We start from the raw sequence: 19,914 nt of genomic DNA, 5'->3' as shown, positions 1-19,914 counted from the left end.
TTAAAACAAACTGTAGTCTTTATGTGCCACATACCGGAGGTCCTGGTGGTCCTGGAACTCCTACTGTAGCTCCTCCACTCTGTTAAAAGCACAGCAAAATGTACCATCATATTTTTGATCATTATATGCACATTACTCTATAATGCATTATATATATGCCATATATATATATATATATATAGATAGATAGATAGATACACACACACAAACATATATGTATATATAATTAAATATGTTCAGATTTTAATGAAAGGTTGGAACATTCAGAGAAGCCTTGTGTCTAAAAAAAAAAAAACAAAAAACTTTAAGACAGGAAAACAAACTTGTATCTCGCACTATTTTGACCCAACTGACAAGCACTTAAAGGAATTTTTCTTTTTAGCTCCGAGGGATTGTAAACAACCCGCGCTATGTAAAAGAGGATTCAGTCAAATGTGAAGGCAAGATTTTCCTGGGACTCTGATGATATATACGTGTCAGCAGAATGCAGAAATGCCTCTGCAAATGCAAAAAAAAAAGCAGGTGACTTTGGGACTATATCAACAGCGCTTCTCTGAACCGGTCCACTGAGCTAAAGTTCTTAGTTTGAGGATATTTTCCACTGCATCTACAGGCCGACATAATGGAGAGAGAGAGAGGGAGAGAGAGAGAGAGAGAGAGAGGGAGGGAGGGAACGTTACCTGGAGTTTGTAGATACTGCTCATCCCGTTACCTTCCACATAGGGCACACCCTGCAGGGGAGGATAATTACAGTCAGCCACCCACAGTCTCTCTTCTCTCAGGACGGGGTTTGTAACGACCCCACCACCGCCTCCTACGTGTGCTTACGGCAGAATCGCCCTGTTAGGTCTTAAAGACGTGGCGAGAGATCGATATCTCAGCTGTCGTGTAATGTAACGGTGAAGAAGTTGAGAGAGAAAAAGATTTAAAAACCTGTTGCCTTAATGAGGTCGGTTTATAACACTAGTATAGAAATGCAATTCCAAAATAGAAACAAAAAGCCAAACAATGTATTGATTTCTGGGGGGAAAAAACAGCAGAAGGGATAAGGGATCGATTTCGTTTGAGTGTTCGAAGGAGCTGGAAGACGGTGGTCCGGGTTGCTGAGGAGGAAGTTACGAAATGTTTAGTGAGAGACTATCAAGAGCCATTGGAACCCAGCATGGCCAAGGGTCTTACACTCCTGGAGAACGCATCTCTTCTTCTTGGCACAATGGTCTGTCCGTGAATCCGTCGGTGGGAGCAGTTTATGGAGAGAACGTTTTGAAGATGATCTGAGAGTGGGTAGAGGTTGTACGAGACGTACACCAGGACATTTGGCTTTGGGCTCAGGTGCCTGAATTACTATGGTACATGTGTATATAGGTAAGCGTGCTGGGAGATAATACATTAGAAAACCTCTGTATACAAAGGGGAGAGGTCAGAGGTCATTGGGCCAGCTTAGAAACCCGCTTTAATTGCACCGCATATGAAGAGATGCAAGTAGGCTTTCTACAAAGCCTTTTCAACAAGGCAGACTTGTACTGGACTTGTGTGTGGGCGTATTCCTGCGTACACGTGTGTGTAAAGACTGGGAGGGTACCTCTAGGGCCAGAAGATCACACACAACGTCGTTTGCTAGATGCAGTGGCTACAAAGAGTACAACCTTTAGAAAGGTCCCCGCTGAGTTCTTGATGAGCTCCTGAAGCTAGTTCACCAAATGAAAAACCTTTTGACCTTATCGGAGGTTTCAATGAGGCCCTCGCAGCCTGGAGAATCACCAGCTGTAGTTGTAGTAATACAGGATGTGAAGAATCGTGAGCTTATAACTACCTCTGGAGGTACTGTTCTCATAATTCTCTCTCCCATTATTTTCATTATGTAACAGTTGGAAAAAAACAAACAAACAAAAAAAACTTTAGTTCCAGGGAGAACGATTGCATGAGGGATGTTTTTGAGTTTTTGGCAGATGGCACCATTCCATGAGGGCTGTTTTGAGGTTTTGTGAGATGGTTCTCTAGGACACAAAAAAAACAAGGTCCCAACAGGAGAACGCTGGGAGAAGTTCCACATTGTTCCAACCTTGAAGATCAACTGAAGACACTTACGGGAGGTCCAGGAAGTCCAGGCATTCCTGATGGTCCCTCGCTGCCCTACAAAACAAACACACACACACACACACACACACACACACACACACACACACACACACACACCATCAGAATCATCCTCTCCAGCGCACCCACACTCCTCCCTCCCCTTTTCATTCCAAATTCAGCGGCGTCTGCAGACCTTTCTGTTATTTTTGAGACTGTACTGCACGGGCACGGAGGTGTCAGCTTCTCAAGCACTGTCTGCACACCAGGTGAATTCCAATGAGCTGTCAGCCGAACGGCCCTGGAACTCCGCGGGGAGACGGGAAGTGTCCCTGCTTCAGTGGGCTGACACTAACGGTTAGAGGATGCCTCTCTTCTCTTTCAAGCGCAAACGTGCTCCCGATCCCATACACCGAGAGGCACATTCAATTTCTAACTCATATTTTTCCGGGAACATCATACTTGTGTGCGCAGTTCATTCGTGAGAGGGCATAGTGCGCGTGAGCCGCTTGGAATACCAAACAGTCTTCAGACTGGAGATGAGATTTAAGAACAGACTTTAAATCTGAGATGAGCTTTAAGATCTACCTTTAAACCTGAGATGACTGCTGAGCTTTAGAATTACTCCAAACAGCAGCTGCTGTGTTCTCAACTTGAAAAAAACTACTCATCTGAGCACCGAATTCAGGTGCATGGCCTTTTTTTCTATGGTAATTACTGAGGCGTTCCTGCATATTTATGGTGGAAGTTTAAAAGTTGGAAGTTTATACATGTCAATTCAAGGTTAATACACATTAGTTAAGTCTTGAAAGCTACGTGAAAGTCGTGTAAAAGCACCATTTCGTTTTTTACTGTGTAAATCGTCTGGAAATTTGCCTGTGGATAAGTCAGTCTTGAAACCAAAAATAATAGAGGCTCTTGGAAGTGTGAGGTGATGAGGAGACCCGCACGGGTGCTTACCCTTTCTCCCTTTGGTCCAGCAGGGCCAGGGGGTCCCGCTCTACCCATGGGGCCCTGGATAAAGGCAGGTGCGGTAAGGCAACGATTATGTACAACATTTAACAGTTTCGAAAGATCTTTTAGCTGTAGTTCCAGGAAACGCATTAAGCCTTGTCGCTTACAAAAGAGCAACGTTGTCCAGAGGGAGCAGGGAGACTGAGAAGTGACGGTGCAATTTGGTCCGAGCAGAGGACATGAGGACAAGCTGCCAGTGGAGGTCCCAGCAGGACGGCCAGGACGCTAACGAGTTTACTCGACTCGGCTGCTGCGAGTCGCCGGTGTCACCTCGAATTCACTTACGTGTCAATCAGTCAGAGACGCATAGAGCATACGCGACGAACGAAAGCAGCTGTCGTTAGAACGCTAGCACGACGCGTCTCACTGCAAGAGCGGACGCAAGCGCTACGCGGAAGGATCTGGATGGAAACGCGGCCAGCTGAAAATGATGATGAGAATGGACGGACTTACGGGAGATCCGGGCCTTCCGACCGCGCCCGCAAATCCTGGGACGCCAGGGACACCCTGGGAAGAGACGCCGCCAGGTTAGACTTAAAGTGTCTCGCACTCTCCGAGAAAAGCCGCAAATGTGCGAGCGTCTGCGCGAAACTCACCTCATCGCCTTTGTCCCCTATGGGGCCCGGGAAGCCTCTCTCCCCCTTCACACCCTGCCAATGAAAACAAACCAGTCAGAGTACGCTGGAGTAGGACCTGCGCCAACCTGACCTATGACCCCTGCCCCCTGGCTCCTCAGAGAAGAATTACATGCATTACATCACCTTCCCTGCAAAATTCCCCCTGCAACCCCCCCCTTTTTCCTTTGCTTCCATGGCAACAAGTGGCAGGAATGCCCGCTCCTTGGTTAATGCAGGGTGCGGTGTGGTAGATGCAGTGTGTGTCTCTTTATAATAAGACAGCATGCATAATCTTAATGACCCATAACAGTGCAGACCGCCTGTGTGCTTTGGTTCCTTAGGAGGGGGTGAGCAGGGGGTTTCAGATTTCCCACTTTCTGACGTGTTTTTTGATATAAAAGGCAGAAGAGGAGACAGACACACAAGCAGCATCAGCTCTGAGCAGCGTCTGTGAGACAGCCAGCCCCAGACCCAGCTGTCCCACTGCTGGCATTCACCTTGGGGCCTTCTTTTCCGGGATTACCGACTGGGCCTCTCAGTCCCTGATCACCCTGTTAAACCCGAACACACACACACACACACACACACACACACACAGCACAGTGCAAGGAAGGTGTGACATTTCAATATATTATTAGGCAGTAACAGAGGACTAGCACGTGGTTACTCGTCAGTCTGTTGCGAGGGTGAGTGTGTGTGTGTGTGTGTGTGTGTGTGTGTGTGTGTGTGTGTATCTTGTCTGTCTCTTACTTTCTCTCCTTGCATGCCCTCTAGTCCAGGTAGTCCAAGAGAACCCTTCTCTCCTTTCTGGCCTGGCAGCCCTGGTACTCGTGTCTGGCACAAACTGCAGGCATTCTACAGACGCAGACACACACACACACACACACACACACACACACACACACACACACACGTACAGAGTTGCATCTCCATGAGCTTCAGCACTACACCTGCTCTAGTGAAAAATACTGCAAACATTGCATGAGAACCACTCTGAAGTCACTTGTTCTACTACTTTAATGTCACACCTCCATCAGATCTTCCATCAGACCTCAATCCTCCACCACACTATGTTTATATTTCCAAACTCCTATGCATTGCTGTGTATACATTATAACCCATCTGACCCTCTCCCATTCATAAGCTGTGTATTAACCCCCGAGAGACCTGCTGCATGCCCATGGTTACACGGTCCCCGCTGGAAAGAACCTCTTGTAAATAAAGTAATTACGAGCCTACAGTCAGAGCAGCGTTTCTGCCTCTGCCTCCACCTGACCGTATCTGCAGGAAGAAATGGCACGCATTAGCCTCGCGTCACCGTTTCCTCCAGTGTTTGCACGGGCACTGACCTTGCTGGGCTAATGCACTCACCACGACCCCCACCCCCCCCTCTTTTGGATGGTAAGCGCCCCGCTGTCGGTAACAGCCCTAAACAGCCTTGGCGGGGGGGGGGGGGGGGATACGTGCTCTTGTAAGCCCTGGCTGTCGTGCACGCATAATGCGACGTAATGAAGGCTTCTGGGTGATAAGTGTGAGACAGGATGAACGGTGTTGGCATGTCGCAGTGACATTTCACACATTTCGCAGCCACTTTGGAAGCAGGCGTTTGCCAGGTCGTCAGGCGAAGGCCGCGGAGGAGACATCGGGGCTGGCGCGGGTGGAACAGGCACTCAGAGAAGCTGCAAGCCGCCTTCGGAGGCGCTCACAATTAGCAAAATTGCACATGACCGCGACAGCAATGGAAATATGACAGATCAGTCATTAGGGAGGTGCTGTTGTGGAGAGAGAGAGAGAGAGAGAGAGAGAGAGAGAGAGAGAGAGAGAGAGAGAGAGAGAGAGAGAGAGAGAGAGAGAGACTTTTATGTGTCTTAAACATTTCGAAAGGTTGCCTTCACACTGAGAAGGAGATGCCTTGGACATAAAAAGTTCAATTTTGTTAAGTGCCTTGAAGCTTCCGTTTAAGGCAGGAGAATATTATAAAGCAAAAAGAAAAAAAAATGAAGAAATGTATATAAAAAAAACCTTTAAAGTGAATCCCAAGGAGGCTGTCAGTCAGAAGAATTCACAGTCATCCTTCAGATTGACACATGTCAACAAAGTTGCACTCACTGTCAGATACTGTGAAACTGTAGTGTCACCAAAACCCGACTCTCCCTCCATCTCTCTTCCTCCATCTCTCTCCCTCTGTCTCTCTTCCTCCATCTCTCTCCCTCTGTCTCTTTATTTTGGTGTCTGAGCTCATTTTTCTTCTGATGGGAAAGAACACACATCCATTCTTTGGTTCTTCCTCTTAGAAGATTTCCATCAAATATTTCCAGCCTGCGTCAAGTCGTGCATGTGACCCAGTGTGTCTTGTCCCCTCAACCCCGCCCCCTCCCTCATGTAACCTCTGCGGTGCTTTGTGGGGTCGGGGGTCAGGGGTCGCTGTGATCAAGGGTTGTGTTTTGTTCTTTAAGATGCAATCGCCGCCAACCGATGGCATACCCAGCCAGAGCAGATCTGGTGGGGGCGTTTGGGCACCTCCGCCCGAATAAAGCCCTGCTGACGTGCCATGGAGCTTTTGCGAACAGGAAGCAGCATAGTGACTGCGGGCCTGGAGAAAGGAACCCCAGAATAACTCCGTAACAGAGGAGGCGTAACAGAGGAGGCGTAACAGAGGAGGTTACGGGGGGGAACAATGGCAGCCAGACGGCCGCCAAAACGCACGCCCGCTCGGTCGGGCCAGGCTTTCGACACGTTTGCTTCCATCCGCTTGCAGTGCAGCCGTGCCTCCTTCGGGAGGCGCAACAGGACTTTGCACGAACCGCCTCGGATTGCCCCCCGCCCGAACCTCACGGAGGAGTAAAATAAATAAATAAAAATCGACAAAACAGAGTTCTCAGGCTCACTGGAACTTTTTGTTCTTTGAAGAGGCGCACAAAGGCGTCTCTCTCGGGACATGAACCAAACACCCAGAACTGGAGCGCGGGGAAGCCTGCGACAGAGACCTTAACGATCCAAAACGCGTTAAAGATTTGAGACACCGGTACCTGTCAAGGCTCCTACCATCAGCAAGGTTTTTCTTCTGCGTATGTAATGAAAACACGGTGGCTAAATTCATCAGTGCGTCTTGCATGTACTCCACACGTCCTTTGGGAGCCTTGAGAGGCTTTTATTTTGACGTTTAATATATCTTATTGTAACTGGTGCTTTTTTGCTTCTTTTTGAAGACTTTGGCATTTGAATGACCTGTGCTTGGACATTATACTGTGAAAGATCAGCTCAGTTTAAAGAATAAATCAATGTAGTGAAATGTAGTTAAAGTAAAAGAGTCGGTTATAGACTCTACAAGGAAAGAGACTCTACCTTCTTCAGTACGGTTGGTGGATGTCATAAAAAATTACATGCACTTCTAAATATGTAAATTTTCCATTTGTCTGAGCACTGTGTGTGGAAATTTGAATGTCCGAGATTAAACAGCAGCGTAACCTGTGAAAACCTGACAGAACCTATAGTGACTCTTTAACTCAAAACAATGTTAAGTGTCAGACACGAGCTGTGGATATAATTATTATATATGATTATTATTCATCAGATATAGCTATATAGAATAACGTGTAAAATGGTAAGCCAATAACAACAGGACTGTGTCCTATAAATAATAATAGAGCAGAAGAGACCAGACTATTAAATGCAGTGTGCTGTGGATAAAGATGTCTAGGTAGGAAAAAACTGCAGTGTAGTATAACAAGGTTTCCAGAGGAGCCTGAGCTCCTTCATCAACTGTGAAGAACTTTGCTTGCGCAGCCGATGAGGGACCTGTGTCTGAAATGTCTTGTTTGCAAACCTCGTGTGTTACAGTGAAATATTTACTACCTCTACATTACATCTCTCTCTCAAATATATATGTGTTTGTGTGTGTGCGTGTGTGTGTGTGTGTGTGTGTGTGTGTGTGTGTGTGTGTGTGAGATATATATTCACCAGACAGACCAACCTGCGCCCTCTCTGGGTTGACAAGCCAGTATATGATTCAATGACCCACACAGATTGTGCAGTGATTGTGGCTGTATAAAAGGATTCTAAGAGCCTTCATCAGAAACCCAATGGGGCTGTGGACGACCACCCCAGAGACCAACAAGAGCAGGACGAACCAAAATGATGCCCTGTTCCTGCCACAATGCTGTGGAGCGGATCGTCCATTAACCTCCTCCTCTACATGGATGGCATCAGGCGCATGTCAGACGTGAGCATGCCTGTGACTCACTAGACCATCTCACCAGCGTTTTACAGGAAGCACATCGGAATGGCATTCGGACTGGATTAGTGTGGTCGGATGACTGCAAGCAAAGAGACAGTACAACAAGATGGTAACAGATCTTGAGGGCAGCTATGGACAATATGGAGAAAATCCTGCCATTGGTCAGTACAGGCTGGGATCTACCACACCAATCAGGAGCCCCAGAAGCAAACTGAACAATCAGACAGTCCAGCACATAACAGCAGGGTGCAAGTGTCTAGCAGGCGGAGCATACATGGATCACCATAACCAAGTGACTGAGAGAATGGGTAAGAAGTTCCAAGATCAAGGTTGGACACGCCCGAGAATCATATGGCACTTCAGATACAGACTGACAAAATGATAACGACCTACCCACCGGACACTGTGGTGATGGAGAAACAGAAGAGGGCTTTTGTGATAGATGTAGCGATCTGACAGCAACATCAGGACCAAGGAACATGAAAAGCTTGAGAAATACTGAGGGCTGACAGAGCTAGAAAAGATGTGGAAGATGAAGGCTACAGTGGATCCCGTAGTAATGTGAGCACTAGGGGCTGTGAGCCCAGAACTGGTTCTAGCAGATCCCAGGGACAACATCCTAGATCTCCACCCAGAAGAGTGCAGTCCTGGGAACTGCTGAGATACTGTGCAGGACCCTGAAGGTCCCAGGACTCTGGTAGGGGACGCTAGCTCTCTAGCTCCAAGGATAAAGACAGAGTGGGCACTTTATATACATGTGTATGCTTGTGTGTGTGTGTGTGTGTGTCATTAAGAATGTAGTATAATACTAATTTAATAGATAATATGATAAATAAAATACTAAAATATACTAAATATAATAAGACAGTACAGAGAAGGGAAAGACATCTCATATCCTGTGCAATGAGCATAATGCAAAGGTCAGACTTTATAAATATAAATGTTATGCTACTTTATTATTCTAATTTATCTTATTTAATTGTTTTGTTTATAGTCTTATGTTCCTATTGCAGTTTTATTACCCATGTTCTGAGCATATAGTTACAATTAATTTCTCTTATAGAGCAATAAAGTTGACCTAGACCTTGGCATGCATGTTGATATTAAATCAGCTGTGATATTAAAAACAGTTGTGTCACAGTCTGGGAGGCCAAGAGGGACAAGTACCTTCAGTAACGTGCCCATGTCTCCGACGATCGGCAGTGCCGTCTGGAAGAAGAAGACATGATGATGCGTTAGCAAGTGCCTCTGCGCACACTTCCATCAGTCCCGTCACAGTCCCGTCATAGTCCCGTCACAGTCCCGTCACAGTCCCGTCACAGTCCCGTCATAGTCCCGTCACAGTCCCGTCACAGTCCCGTCACAGTCCCGTCACAGTCCCGTCATAGTCCCGTCATAGTCTCGTCACAGTCCCGTCATAGTCCCGTCACAGTCCCGTCATAGTCCCGTCACAGTCCCGTCACAGTCCCGTCATAGTCCCGTCACAGTCCCGTCACAGTCCCGTCACAGTCCCGTCATAGTCCCGTCACAGTCCCGTCACAGTCCCGTCATAGTCCCGTCACAGTCCCGTCACAGTCCAGTCACAGTCCCGTCATAGTCCCGTCACAGTCCCGTCATAGTCCCGTCACAGTCCCGTCATAGTCCCGTCACAGTCCCGTCACAGTCCCGTCACAGTCCCGTCATAGTCCCGTCACAGTCCCGTCATAGTCCCGTCATAGTCCCGTCACAGTCCCGTCATAGTCCCGTCACAGTCCCGTCACAGTCCCGTCATAGTCCCGTCACAGTCCCGTCACAGTCCCGTCACAGTCCCGTCATAGTCCCGTCACAGTCCCGTCATAGTCCCGTCATAGTCCCGTCACAGTCCCGTCATAGTCCCGTCACAGTCCCGTCACAGTCCAGTCACAGTCCCGTCACAGTCCCGTCACAGTCCTGTCACCTCTGACCACAGCATTGCGGTGGTTGACGTGCTTCGCTTATCAGTGATCATAGCAGGAGACTCTGAGACGACCAGAATACTGTTCTCTTATATATCCTGCCAAAATAATCCCAGCCCTAATCTCAGTCTTAACTGGCACTCGTGCTATTCCCCAAACCTAACCATTGTAATAACCGCAGAGATATGTAGTAAATGTTAACATTAAAACACAGATGACCCACCATGCTAAATCATCCCAGTTCATTCACTGGTAACTCCTGTTCATGCATGGTTTGGTCGCCGTGCCATAAATTGCTTCTCACGTTTGTTCAGGATGATTCTGGGTGTGCAGATTTTTTTAATCTGTAGGATAGCAACTTAACCTCTTCCATCTTAATAAGCTCTAGGAAAGCAATGAATCCACCTGGGAGTCTCCAATCATGAGCTATTCACCTCATCGAAAATGTCATCTATTATTTCAGCGACCATCTGACATCGTTTTTTGACTTATTATTTATCATTATGACTAAGATGCCAAATACGAAGATGCCAGGATTCAGTCGCCAAAATCCCACTTTTCCTGAGACTATGCCGGCTGCTCCAGATCCACACGGAACCTGGCCTGGGCGGATATTCCATCAGAACACTCGGCAGTGCGCCGTCTTTCCCCAAGACCTCGGGCACCCAGGGGAGCCGGTGCCTTTTCCTGTCTGCTGGATAAAAATTCGTCCATGCCGATGCAATCATTTCTGGGAAGGGTGTGCACTCAGCTGCCTAAACATGGGAATGTTTAATCCCAGGGATGACCAGACCCAGGACTACAGACGCAGTATGGTGTCTGAAACATATGAATTTGCACACTAAACTCACCGGTTCCCCAGGGGGTCCTGGAGGTCCTGGTCTGCCTTCACGACCTGGAGTCCCCTGTAGGTAATAACAAGAGGACACAATGGGAAAGACATTCACAGACACATATAAGCCACAGTTACAGAGTGGAAGCTGTTTGTAGAGAAAGGCAAACCGATATTTTCACAAATCATATCAAAATCATTTTTATGGATTTCTTAACCAACTCATAAATCAGCCTGTGCAGTTAAAATTGATGCACTTTAATTTAGGAAATTCAATGCTGGGGATCGTAGCCTGAGAGAGAGAGAGAGAGAGAGGGGGGGGGGGGGAGACAGAGGGAGAGAGAGAGAGAGAGAGAGAGAGAGAGAGAGAGAGAGAGAGAGAGAGAGAGAGAGAGAGAGAGAGAGAAGGGCACAGCAAAGATTCCTCACCTGGATTCCTGGGATTCCCGGAGGGCCTTGTAAACCCGGGAGTCCACGCAGACCCTGAGACACAACAGATATCATTCCACACTCCTCTACTGTGTCTAGCTTTGTTATGGATCATTGTCAATATTGCGTTGGATATAATGAAGACAGTGGATAAAGGTTTTGTCTTTTGGATAGTACCTCCATTCCAGGCTCACCCTTTGGTCCCATGATGCCCTGAAGATACAGCAAAAAATATATAATAAATACAAAAACCACACACTTTCTCCACACACTCCTAACAGAATATGTTGTAAGACCATTCCTCTAAAGGTGCTCTCTTCTCTACGCCTGTATATTTATACCAGTCATTGTATTGTGTATTCATCATCTGAAATTCCTTTCTACACAAAGTCACACAATGCACATCTTTGGTACTACCGACTACAAATGGCCAGTTTGCAGGCGTCAGCATATGACAGAGAAGCAATAAGATGAATCATTTGGACCATGACTCACAGGAGGACCGGTGAGTCCCACACCCTGATCTCCTTTTTCTCCTGGTTCCCCTGGTAATCCCGGGACTCCCCTCTCACCCTGATGAGAAAGAAGAGAGGAATGATGACGGCTTAATCCCAAACGGGTGCTGTGCAGTGTCTCAGACCCCAGTCCTGGACGGAGAAGGTTCGCATAATCCCTAGATTAATGAACATGCTCTAGGGAGGAGCTTCCATCATCTCTGGAGGAGTACACATCATCTCACCTAATCCGTCACGCAGGGGTGCCTGTTTAAAATGGGTTCCTTTGTGTACAAACAAGCAGGAGTTGCCTGATACAAGACAGAAGACATGACGGGCCACTGTGTGGCGGCTGCAGGATTTATTTGCTATGACATGTTTTATTAGTTCACCAAATGAAAAGCTGTGTAGGACCATTTGCAGCAATCATTTTCCCCATTGAACAGCTGGCAGTCTAAAGTCTACCACTCTGCTAAAATAGCTAAAACTGAATTGGAGCCCAAAGAAATCGCCCTTGATCTAATCTGTCTGCAGATTAGAAGCAGACAATGACGTTCAGATCGTCTCCGCGAGGATGTTGATGGGGAGAATACAGGGGAAATATTGCAGGGCGAGGTGTATTCTGGAAGCTCGCCAGCTAAAGCATCACTGGTCCACTCTCAGAGAGGCTGTTGGGACTGACCTTTGCCCCCCGTGACCCTCTTGCCGCCGCTGCACCCTCCCCCTGCCAGAGAACAGAGAAAACAGACAATCAGAGGGAGAGCGAGAGAGAGAGAGAGACCATCAGAGATACTGGGCAGAGACAGATCCTAACCAAGTACAGGCTCACTGTGTGCACAGTCCTGCTATTGAAAAGGGCAGAAAGAGACAGACATGTCTGCCCAGAGAGGAAAGATATGGTGACATGACAGGGGAGGTGGGCACAGAGGCACTTTTCTCTTTTACTGTGAACATTTCAAAGCTTATGCAACATTTTCACATAAAAAATGCAAAACATAATCCCAAATTTCAATAATATAACCCAACATGTTTTTGACTTATTAAAGTTATATCAAAACTGCTTTGGCAATATTGTATTTTGTACATGCCAATGTCAAGCCAATAAGGCCATCTTGAGAAAGAAAGAGAGAGAAAGAGAGAGAGAGAGAGAATGAAAAAAATTAGAGACAGAAACACAGAGACAGAAACGGTGAAGGAGAAAGAAAGTGAGGGAGTAAAAGATTTAGAAGGACAAAACAACAGAAAGAGAGTGAAAGAGGTTTAGAGAAACATGAAAGAGTGAGAAATGGAGAGAGAGAGAGAGAGAGAGAGAGAGAGAGAGAAAACCCACCACCAAGCACAGGCGCTTGTGGAAAATGGGGCTATTAACTTTCTTTATACTTCGACGCAGGCTGCAGACATTTCCAGCCCTCTCTCTCTCGCCTTGCACCGATGGAGCTCAGAGCAAACATTTTTAATAGTTCCCCTGCTGTGAAGTGCAAGCATGATTTTCCCAGGTTGGACAGCAGGAGCCCCTAATTGTCAAAAAGAGTTACAGTAAGCATCATTTAATGTGTCCCGCTGATGGGAAATTAATTTCTGTGATCAGCATGTTGCAAGGCTGTAGGCGGCATCGGGCGGCCCGCGCTTGGCGAGCGGGTCTGCTCGTCGGATAATTGCGCCGCGCGGTCGAATGTGGCGGAGTCTGGCTGGCTGGGACCGTTTCCGTCGTCTGGCTGTCAGCACGGAGTCCTGCCTCACCTTCACGGCCACCCGGAGGGGCCATCCGTCACCTCCCTGGCTACGGCAGGCAGCTAGCTCTGCGTTTAGCTGGTCCAGCGACGTCTAATAAATGTCTTACTAATGGTGGGTGCTGGAGAGGATTCGTACAGAGGGCAGCGCTTTACCGGATATAGTGGTAGGTAAGAGGTAGTTCCACTGTGATTTTGGATTCATCAAAGAGGTCGTAAAGCTGTATCAAGACTTAGCCGATTTAGAGACTGCACGCGCTGCTGGTAATTAAATTTTAAATTGCTAGGAAAAAGGATGTCTGAATCCCTCAATTTCTTTCTGAGTCACTAATGAATAATAACTATGAGCTATAGTGTGTCAAGATGGATTCAGTAGACATCAATAGACCTCAATTGTATTACCAGGAGCGTAGCTTGCACACTACCCAGCATGCTTGTGCACCTGTTCGCACGCACGCACGCAGCTTTGATAACCCGACTGAGCCCGTCACCACCGCCCACCGAGGTAGTGCGGCTCATCTCTCCCGTATTTGAACAAACAGAACAGCCTGGAACGGGGTGGTGGTGGTGGGGGTTAACACAGAGTGCGGAGACACCGTCCGATCCCAGTCAGGCCCGGTCGGGCGAGCCGGGCGTCTCTGGAGGCTCCTGTGAAGGACGGTGATACGGCCACGCCTGCAGGAGGCCATCCATAACGCTCAAACTGCGCCGACAGCTGCAGAATGGAGGAGACCTGAGGGGCGAAGGGTGGAGGGGTGGGGGGTGGAGGTGTAGGGGGTGGAGGGGTGGGGGGAGGAGGTGTAGGGGGTGGAGGCGTAGGGGGAGGAGGTGTAGGGGGTGGAGGGGTGGGGGGAGGAGGTGTAGGGGGTGGAGGGGTGGAGGCGTAGGGGGTGGAGGGGGTACTGCTAGCAAGCTAAAAGCATTTCCTGTAGATAACGGCAGTGTCACCTATGGAGTAGGGGGACCACTTAATGGCTGCTTCTGCTGTGTGTTTGAGTGTGTGTGTGGGAGTATCTTCAAAATTTTTGTTCAATCTACTGCTTCCTAAATGCCCAGCCAAAACGGTACTTTTCCATGGGGCAATTTCTGAGTTCCTGGGACCATGTAAGTGTTGGCGATGGTTGATAGTGACTGAAAAGAAATGTGGCATTTCTCGTGAATGGCATCCTGAGCAGTGCTTTGACTTACCATTTGACCAAGGGCCCCTAGACCAGGGTCTCCAGGCTCCCCCTTGGGTCCTGGTGGCCCCTGTTGGCCTGGGGCTCCACCTGCATCACCCTACACACACACACACACACACACACACACACACACACACACACACACACAAATGTGTATAAGAAAACATACTGTCCCCAAACCTCTTTGCATAACACCACAGATGTTGAGTTGGGACTGAGCAACACCCGCTCCACCAACAGCAACCTGGTCGTGGCGCACCACGCCTGTGAAGCTCTTGTGCTAATGCCAACTCTATTATGAGGCGCGGTGCTCCCCGAAGCCCTGAGGAGAGCGTGTCGGTGCGTGAGCCCACACACTGCTGATGAGAATGTCTAATCACGGGTAAACAAACACACAAGCAGCACAAGGAGAAACCGGGAGGCGTGGCCTGAGACTCAGTCGCTGAGAGGGCATGGCCAACCCGAGCGTGGACCCACTAAGGGTGGAGCTTTGTGATCTCAAGCCTTTTAATCTCGAATTGACATACTATATACTATACTTTTCTGTTTCTACATTCAGAGTTTTCAAAGCTCACTGCTGTGAGATTTTATGAACCTGGTTTTTGGATGATTGCAATGACTACAGTCATACAAACTGATACATGCATGAGCACAATGCTAATTTTGTACACAAATCAACTTACTAATTGATTAATTAATTAATCAACTGAAATCCTTCCTTTAACAAAACGTGAGAAACCGGGGAAGCAACTTATTGCTCCAAAATGAGCAAAGCAATCTGGGCCGGATCAGGCCGATCCATGTCAGCCAAGCTGACGTACCCACAGTGCACCTGACGCTAATTGAACCTAAATGCACCTTAGAAGGTAGAGCGAGAACATGGCTGAGTGCTCATCAGATAAGAACATCTGAGTGGAGCATCCGGTCTACTGAGATCATCTTGACCTTTGATGTAATGCATGTAAACACGCAGAGCTTTTAGAGACAGGCATGCGTTCGAGGCTCAGGGACAACAGGCGGCTCCCAGCCGTCGGTACCTACCTTCTCTCCTTTGGGCCCCTGCATCCCAGGCACTCCCGGAACTCCGACCGAGCCCTGCGAATCATAACAGGTCGAGCAGTCTGTCAATCATAGCTCGTCCTGGAGCGGTCCGGCCCCCGAGTCAAACTTCCTTGTGATTTTATTTTTCACATGTGTGCGTGTGGGCTTCCAGATGCTGCTTCATTACGGTGAACTTGTTCAGGCTACCATCCTGATTACACAGCCAACGTGTAGATGCGAGAGAGCAGAATGAACGCGCATCCTCTTACCTTATCTCCAGGAAGCCCGAGAAGTCCCGCCGCTCCCGCTGGCCCCTCTTTACCCTGAGAGCGAGACAGTTTGAAAAGCCATTAGCCATACCGGAGTGCTTTTAGCATTATACGTCTGCAGACGAATAACCAATTACACATTCCTCCCGATAACCTTCCTCCGTGCTGCTCTGTTGTTGCGCGTCCCATGACCTTTCGTTCATTACGGAGTCAAATGTAATGGCGGCACACTGAAAGCGATGCTCTGGGAGCCTGACAGTTCTGCTCGAGCTCGTTCTGAGAGGAAGGAGGCTTTTAGAGGAATTGCCGTGGCGCCTTTGATTTCTTCCCAGCTGTGAAAATTGTGGCGATCTGACCACTGGTTGCCGGAGCTCAAAAGGAGGATGAAAAAAAGGTTTTTTCAACGCCGGTTGCATGTCACGACTCTTCAAAATAGCGCAGAAATGGTTTCAACGAGTGGCCTTCAACAATAATCTGTAAAGCACCGAAAATACAAAAAAACCAAAGACACTCTCTAGATCAGAGTGTTGAGACTAACGGTTCTACTGGGAGAGCAAGAAGCATTTTTCCGTTTTGTTCTCAGTTTTAAGGTTTCGTTGTTGCAAAACAGGGCAGATAAAGCAAAGGTGTCACTGACTGCAATGAAAGTGTGACCTCAAACAGATGAAATTAAATAATGACTACGAGTTAAAATGGAGATGACCCAGTTTCATTTGAGGGCAAGTACAGGCCTTTTTCCCATTGTGAAGTACCTCATTGACCTGGCTTCTCTCTCTCTCTCTCACACGCAACATAATTCAACATAAGGGGCTGCTGTTAGTGTTGAAATAGTTTTGGTGCTTCGCATTAACAAGACTGTATGTCCTTGATAGGGGACCAAAGTTGGAAGGACAATAACTACTTAGTCACTTTCTACAATTCCAAGATCTAGAATTGACTTGTCTGCTGACATTTGTATTTGAAAAGTCTCTTTATATGATAACCAAGGAAGTGTCCAGGCAGCAAAAAGCAACAGAGCACACCATAAAGTCATTAGTTTCCATAATGAGGTCATCAACTCATTACACACATTTGTTGTGATGTCAAACCAGACTTTCAGATGCGAAGAAAGCCATCTTCAGCAATGTTTTTTTTGACAATGGCAATCACCTGACTGTTCCTGCCACTTTCTGCACTGATGACATTTAGGGTATTTAGCAGATGCTCTTATCCAGACCGACTTACAAAGTGCACGGTAGTGATCACTAGATGACTGTGGTACCCTAGCCCAGTGCAAGGGGAACAGTTAAGTGCCTTGCTCAAGGCTACTTCAGTCATGGCCTAGGGCCTGGGAATCGAACCCACAACCCTCCGGTCACAAGACCGGTTCCCTAACCACCAGTGTCTAGACATATCTGATGATAACACATACTAAAGATTTTACTTAAGGCTATTTTAATTTGTACAACTTGCACAGACACTACATTAAAAATGGTTTTCATGCTTACACTATTATAATTTCACATTCCGAACTTTAATCTCAGTCTTTGTTTTGCTTTAACGTGATGAGTCAAAACAGCAGGAATTGTGTTGGTATATAGTTTATGGGCTGTGGCATATACAAACGACTATGATGCTGAGGCGTTTGTCCATTCATCACTCCGAGAGTGAACAGGAAATGAAAACCATAAATGAGGTAGGGAGACACATACCTGTGGACCTGGATTCCCCGTCGGCCCCGGCAACCCAACGGTTCCCTTTACAACGGTGGGCAAGGGTCATTGGTTGTGAAGATGAAGAAACAGCAACAGCGGTGACACATGAGGACAGTCCCAGAAAACAGAGCGGTTTGTTTATCGCTAAAATCACAGACTAGCCCGCTTAGCCGACTGAGTTTATCGAGGTGATGACAGCTCTGCGCCTCAACCAGCCCTACGTGGCTGGCTGTACGCACTTCACCTCTTGCGTAATAATAATCGGTTTTGTGTACCTGGATGCCCGGAGAACCCTGAATCCCCTTTTCACCCTGGTGAGAAAAGGAGAGGGAACGATGGTGAGCAGAGCGAGTGATTCCCACGTGGTGATCGTGCTCGTTTGCCCCACGGAGACGCTATGATTGGACGGCTCTTTTTCTCACGCCACTCACCTGCTCTCCTTTTTCTCCTTTATCACCCTTCTCTCCTGCTTCAACCTGGTGGTAGAAGAGAGCAGGAACAGTGGTTAGTCATTGGTCTGCAACACGTTGAATTTGAACAAAGATGTTTTGTGTGTGTTGAGGTGGCTCTATTTTCTAACTGCGAACAGCATGTCCAGTTCATAAACAGAAGCCCCCATGATGTAAACATTAAAGCAAGGTGTTATTATTGCATAAACACCAGCCTTGTACTGACCTGGCTATTTGTAATGTTGAGATTTGTTATTGAGTTGGCACGGAGAAAGGACTGTTATTTGCATTTGCAGCTTGGGGATTCATTTTTACATCAGAACCAAGCCCCGTCATTCAATAAAGTCCCAATAATGCACCATACAAATTAATTCACAGGACAGTGTAGCACTGAATGTCTCCAGCTGAAGTGTTTATTTAAACAGTGATGCACAACTAATGCACAGGTATGCATCAGGATGCTCAAGAAGAATACAAATGATTAAAATGGGGAAGGTGAAGTCTAGACCTAAACCCCAAAATGATCCTGTGGCAAGCTGTGTGGGAACCAAGCCACACTCAGAACCCCAGAATAGCCACATAGTGCAAATGTAGCGTGAAAGACGTTATCTCAACCTGTTCTTCATCCCCAACGTTTCTCCTGAAAATATCAGTGCAAGTTCTTCAGCTTGAAAGTGTTGAGTTTTGAATGTCATTACTGAAATAATGTATGCGTGTATTGTGTGCTCACTTATATGCCTAACAGGAGGAAACATTTACAACAATATCAGGATCCTAACAATTGCTGCATTTTATGGGAACATCTATTCTCTAAATTTATTCCCAGTGAGGAATGTTTTGATATCAAATATAGATGAGTTTTCCTATTTCATAATGTAAACATACATAAAAGTGTCATTAATGAGGTTAGTGCACCTCCTCACACCCAAAATAAAACACCATAACAAATCACATTGATTGTAAAAAATTAAGGACAGGTTCACCAATTTTTCAAAATCTCTCCAACAGTAAATAGCGAAGGCAGGGTTTATAAATGAGCATTGCCTACAGAGTTCGGAAATGCTCCATTATTTGTTGTTTACAAAATGGAAATATAGAAGAATGATTTCTGATTGGCTGATATGTTCTTATACCTGAATATCTGCCTTTTGATGTTATGCTACAACGGCCCCAAGAGTGAGAAGAGCCCCTCTGAGTTATTCCTCCCTGCCTCTATTACTGCCTGATACTGGAAGCTCCACTGGCCGTTATCTCTTCCTTAATGAGAGCATTAAACGTCTCGCGGTTCAGGACACCGGGACAGAAATCTTCGCCCCCCCCCCCCCATTAACTAGTTTATGGTCAGGAAAAGGAGAAAAACTGGTGACACTATTGCTTGCTATGCATGCTAGTAAACATATGACATCAGACAGTAAGACCACACACTGTGTTTAAGGGGTTTTTGCAGACTGTATGTCCTACTGTATTAGTACAGAGGATCAAACCTACTGGTCCAGAGAGGTGTCCAAGTCCTTGCGTGCTGGTCGCCTGTAAGGCAACACAGATGAAACGACTCAGACGATAGAACCATCATCTCGGTATTCTCTCGGGGAGAGGGACACATCAGGCTCGCTGAATGCAACGGCTCTTTTAAAAAAAATAAAAATAAAATAAATGCTGTGATCAATTACGCTAGTCTCTGCTCTCTGACGGAAAGGCGATCGCGGTCCTGCTTGGCCTGCCGAAATGTGACTCAAGTCTCTCAGCGACATTCGCACAGAATGGACGGGCCGTTCTTTGACTATCCAAAATGGGCCACGTTACTTGTTGCAGACTTTAAATGCGCAAACGCGCCCGCGCTCTTGAAACAAACGCAGGAACATGAAACATGACGCGTGTTTAGAACCGTGCAAACCCTTGCGAAGGTGACGGTCTGGT

At 47.1% G+C, this 19,914-nt stretch overlaps 1 protein-coding gene across 3 annotated transcripts in view; it reads right to left on the bottom strand.

Annotated features, from left to right (window-relative positions):
* Window positions 1–19,914, bottom strand: part of LOC143518300 (uncharacterized) — a 98,474-nt gene that overhangs the window by 16,491 nt on the left and 62,069 nt on the right. For all 3 annotated transcript variants that reach the window (XR_013132158.1, XM_077010748.1, XM_077010753.1), the window contains 21 exons: window positions 19,486–19,524; window positions 17,980–18,024; window positions 17,824–17,859; window positions 17,546–17,590; window positions 15,855–15,908; window positions 15,586–15,639; window positions 14,552–14,641; window positions 12,316–12,357; window positions 11,635–11,712; window positions 11,317–11,352; window positions 11,140–11,193; window positions 10,730–10,783; window positions 9,112–9,153; window positions 4,458–4,562; window positions 4,205–4,258; window positions 3,687–3,740; window positions 3,544–3,597; window positions 3,037–3,090; window positions 2,089–2,133; window positions 681–731; window positions 35–79 (listed from right to left, as the gene is read on the bottom strand). Coding sequence is in view for 2 of the 3 variants with exons in the window: in XM_077010748.1 (XP_076866863.1) it covers window positions 35–79; window positions 681–731; window positions 2,089–2,133; window positions 3,037–3,090; window positions 3,544–3,597; window positions 3,687–3,740; window positions 4,205–4,258; window positions 4,458–4,562; window positions 9,112–9,153; window positions 10,730–10,783; window positions 11,140–11,193; window positions 11,317–11,352; window positions 11,635–11,712; window positions 12,316–12,357; window positions 14,552–14,641; window positions 15,586–15,639; window positions 15,855–15,908; window positions 17,546–17,590; window positions 17,824–17,859; window positions 17,980–18,024; window positions 19,486–19,524 (1,131 nt within the window). In the remaining variant the exon portion in view is untranslated. The remainder of the gene's footprint in view (window positions 1–34; window positions 80–680; window positions 732–2,088; window positions 2,134–3,036; window positions 3,091–3,543; window positions 3,598–3,686; window positions 3,741–4,204; window positions 4,259–4,457; window positions 4,563–9,111; window positions 9,154–10,729; window positions 10,784–11,139; window positions 11,194–11,316; window positions 11,353–11,634; window positions 11,713–12,315; window positions 12,358–14,551; window positions 14,642–15,585; window positions 15,640–15,854; window positions 15,909–17,545; window positions 17,591–17,823; window positions 17,860–17,979; window positions 18,025–19,485; window positions 19,525–19,914) is intronic.

Source organism: Brachyhypopomus gauderio, chromosome 1 (assembly GCF_052324685.1).
Source record: "Brachyhypopomus gauderio isolate BG-103 chromosome 1, BGAUD_0.2, whole genome shotgun sequence".
NCBI lineage: Eukaryota > Metazoa > Chordata > Actinopteri > Gymnotiformes > Hypopomidae > Brachyhypopomus > Brachyhypopomus gauderio.
Note: the sequence above shows the minus strand (reverse complement) of the source record. Positions and strands in the feature narration are given on the sequence as shown.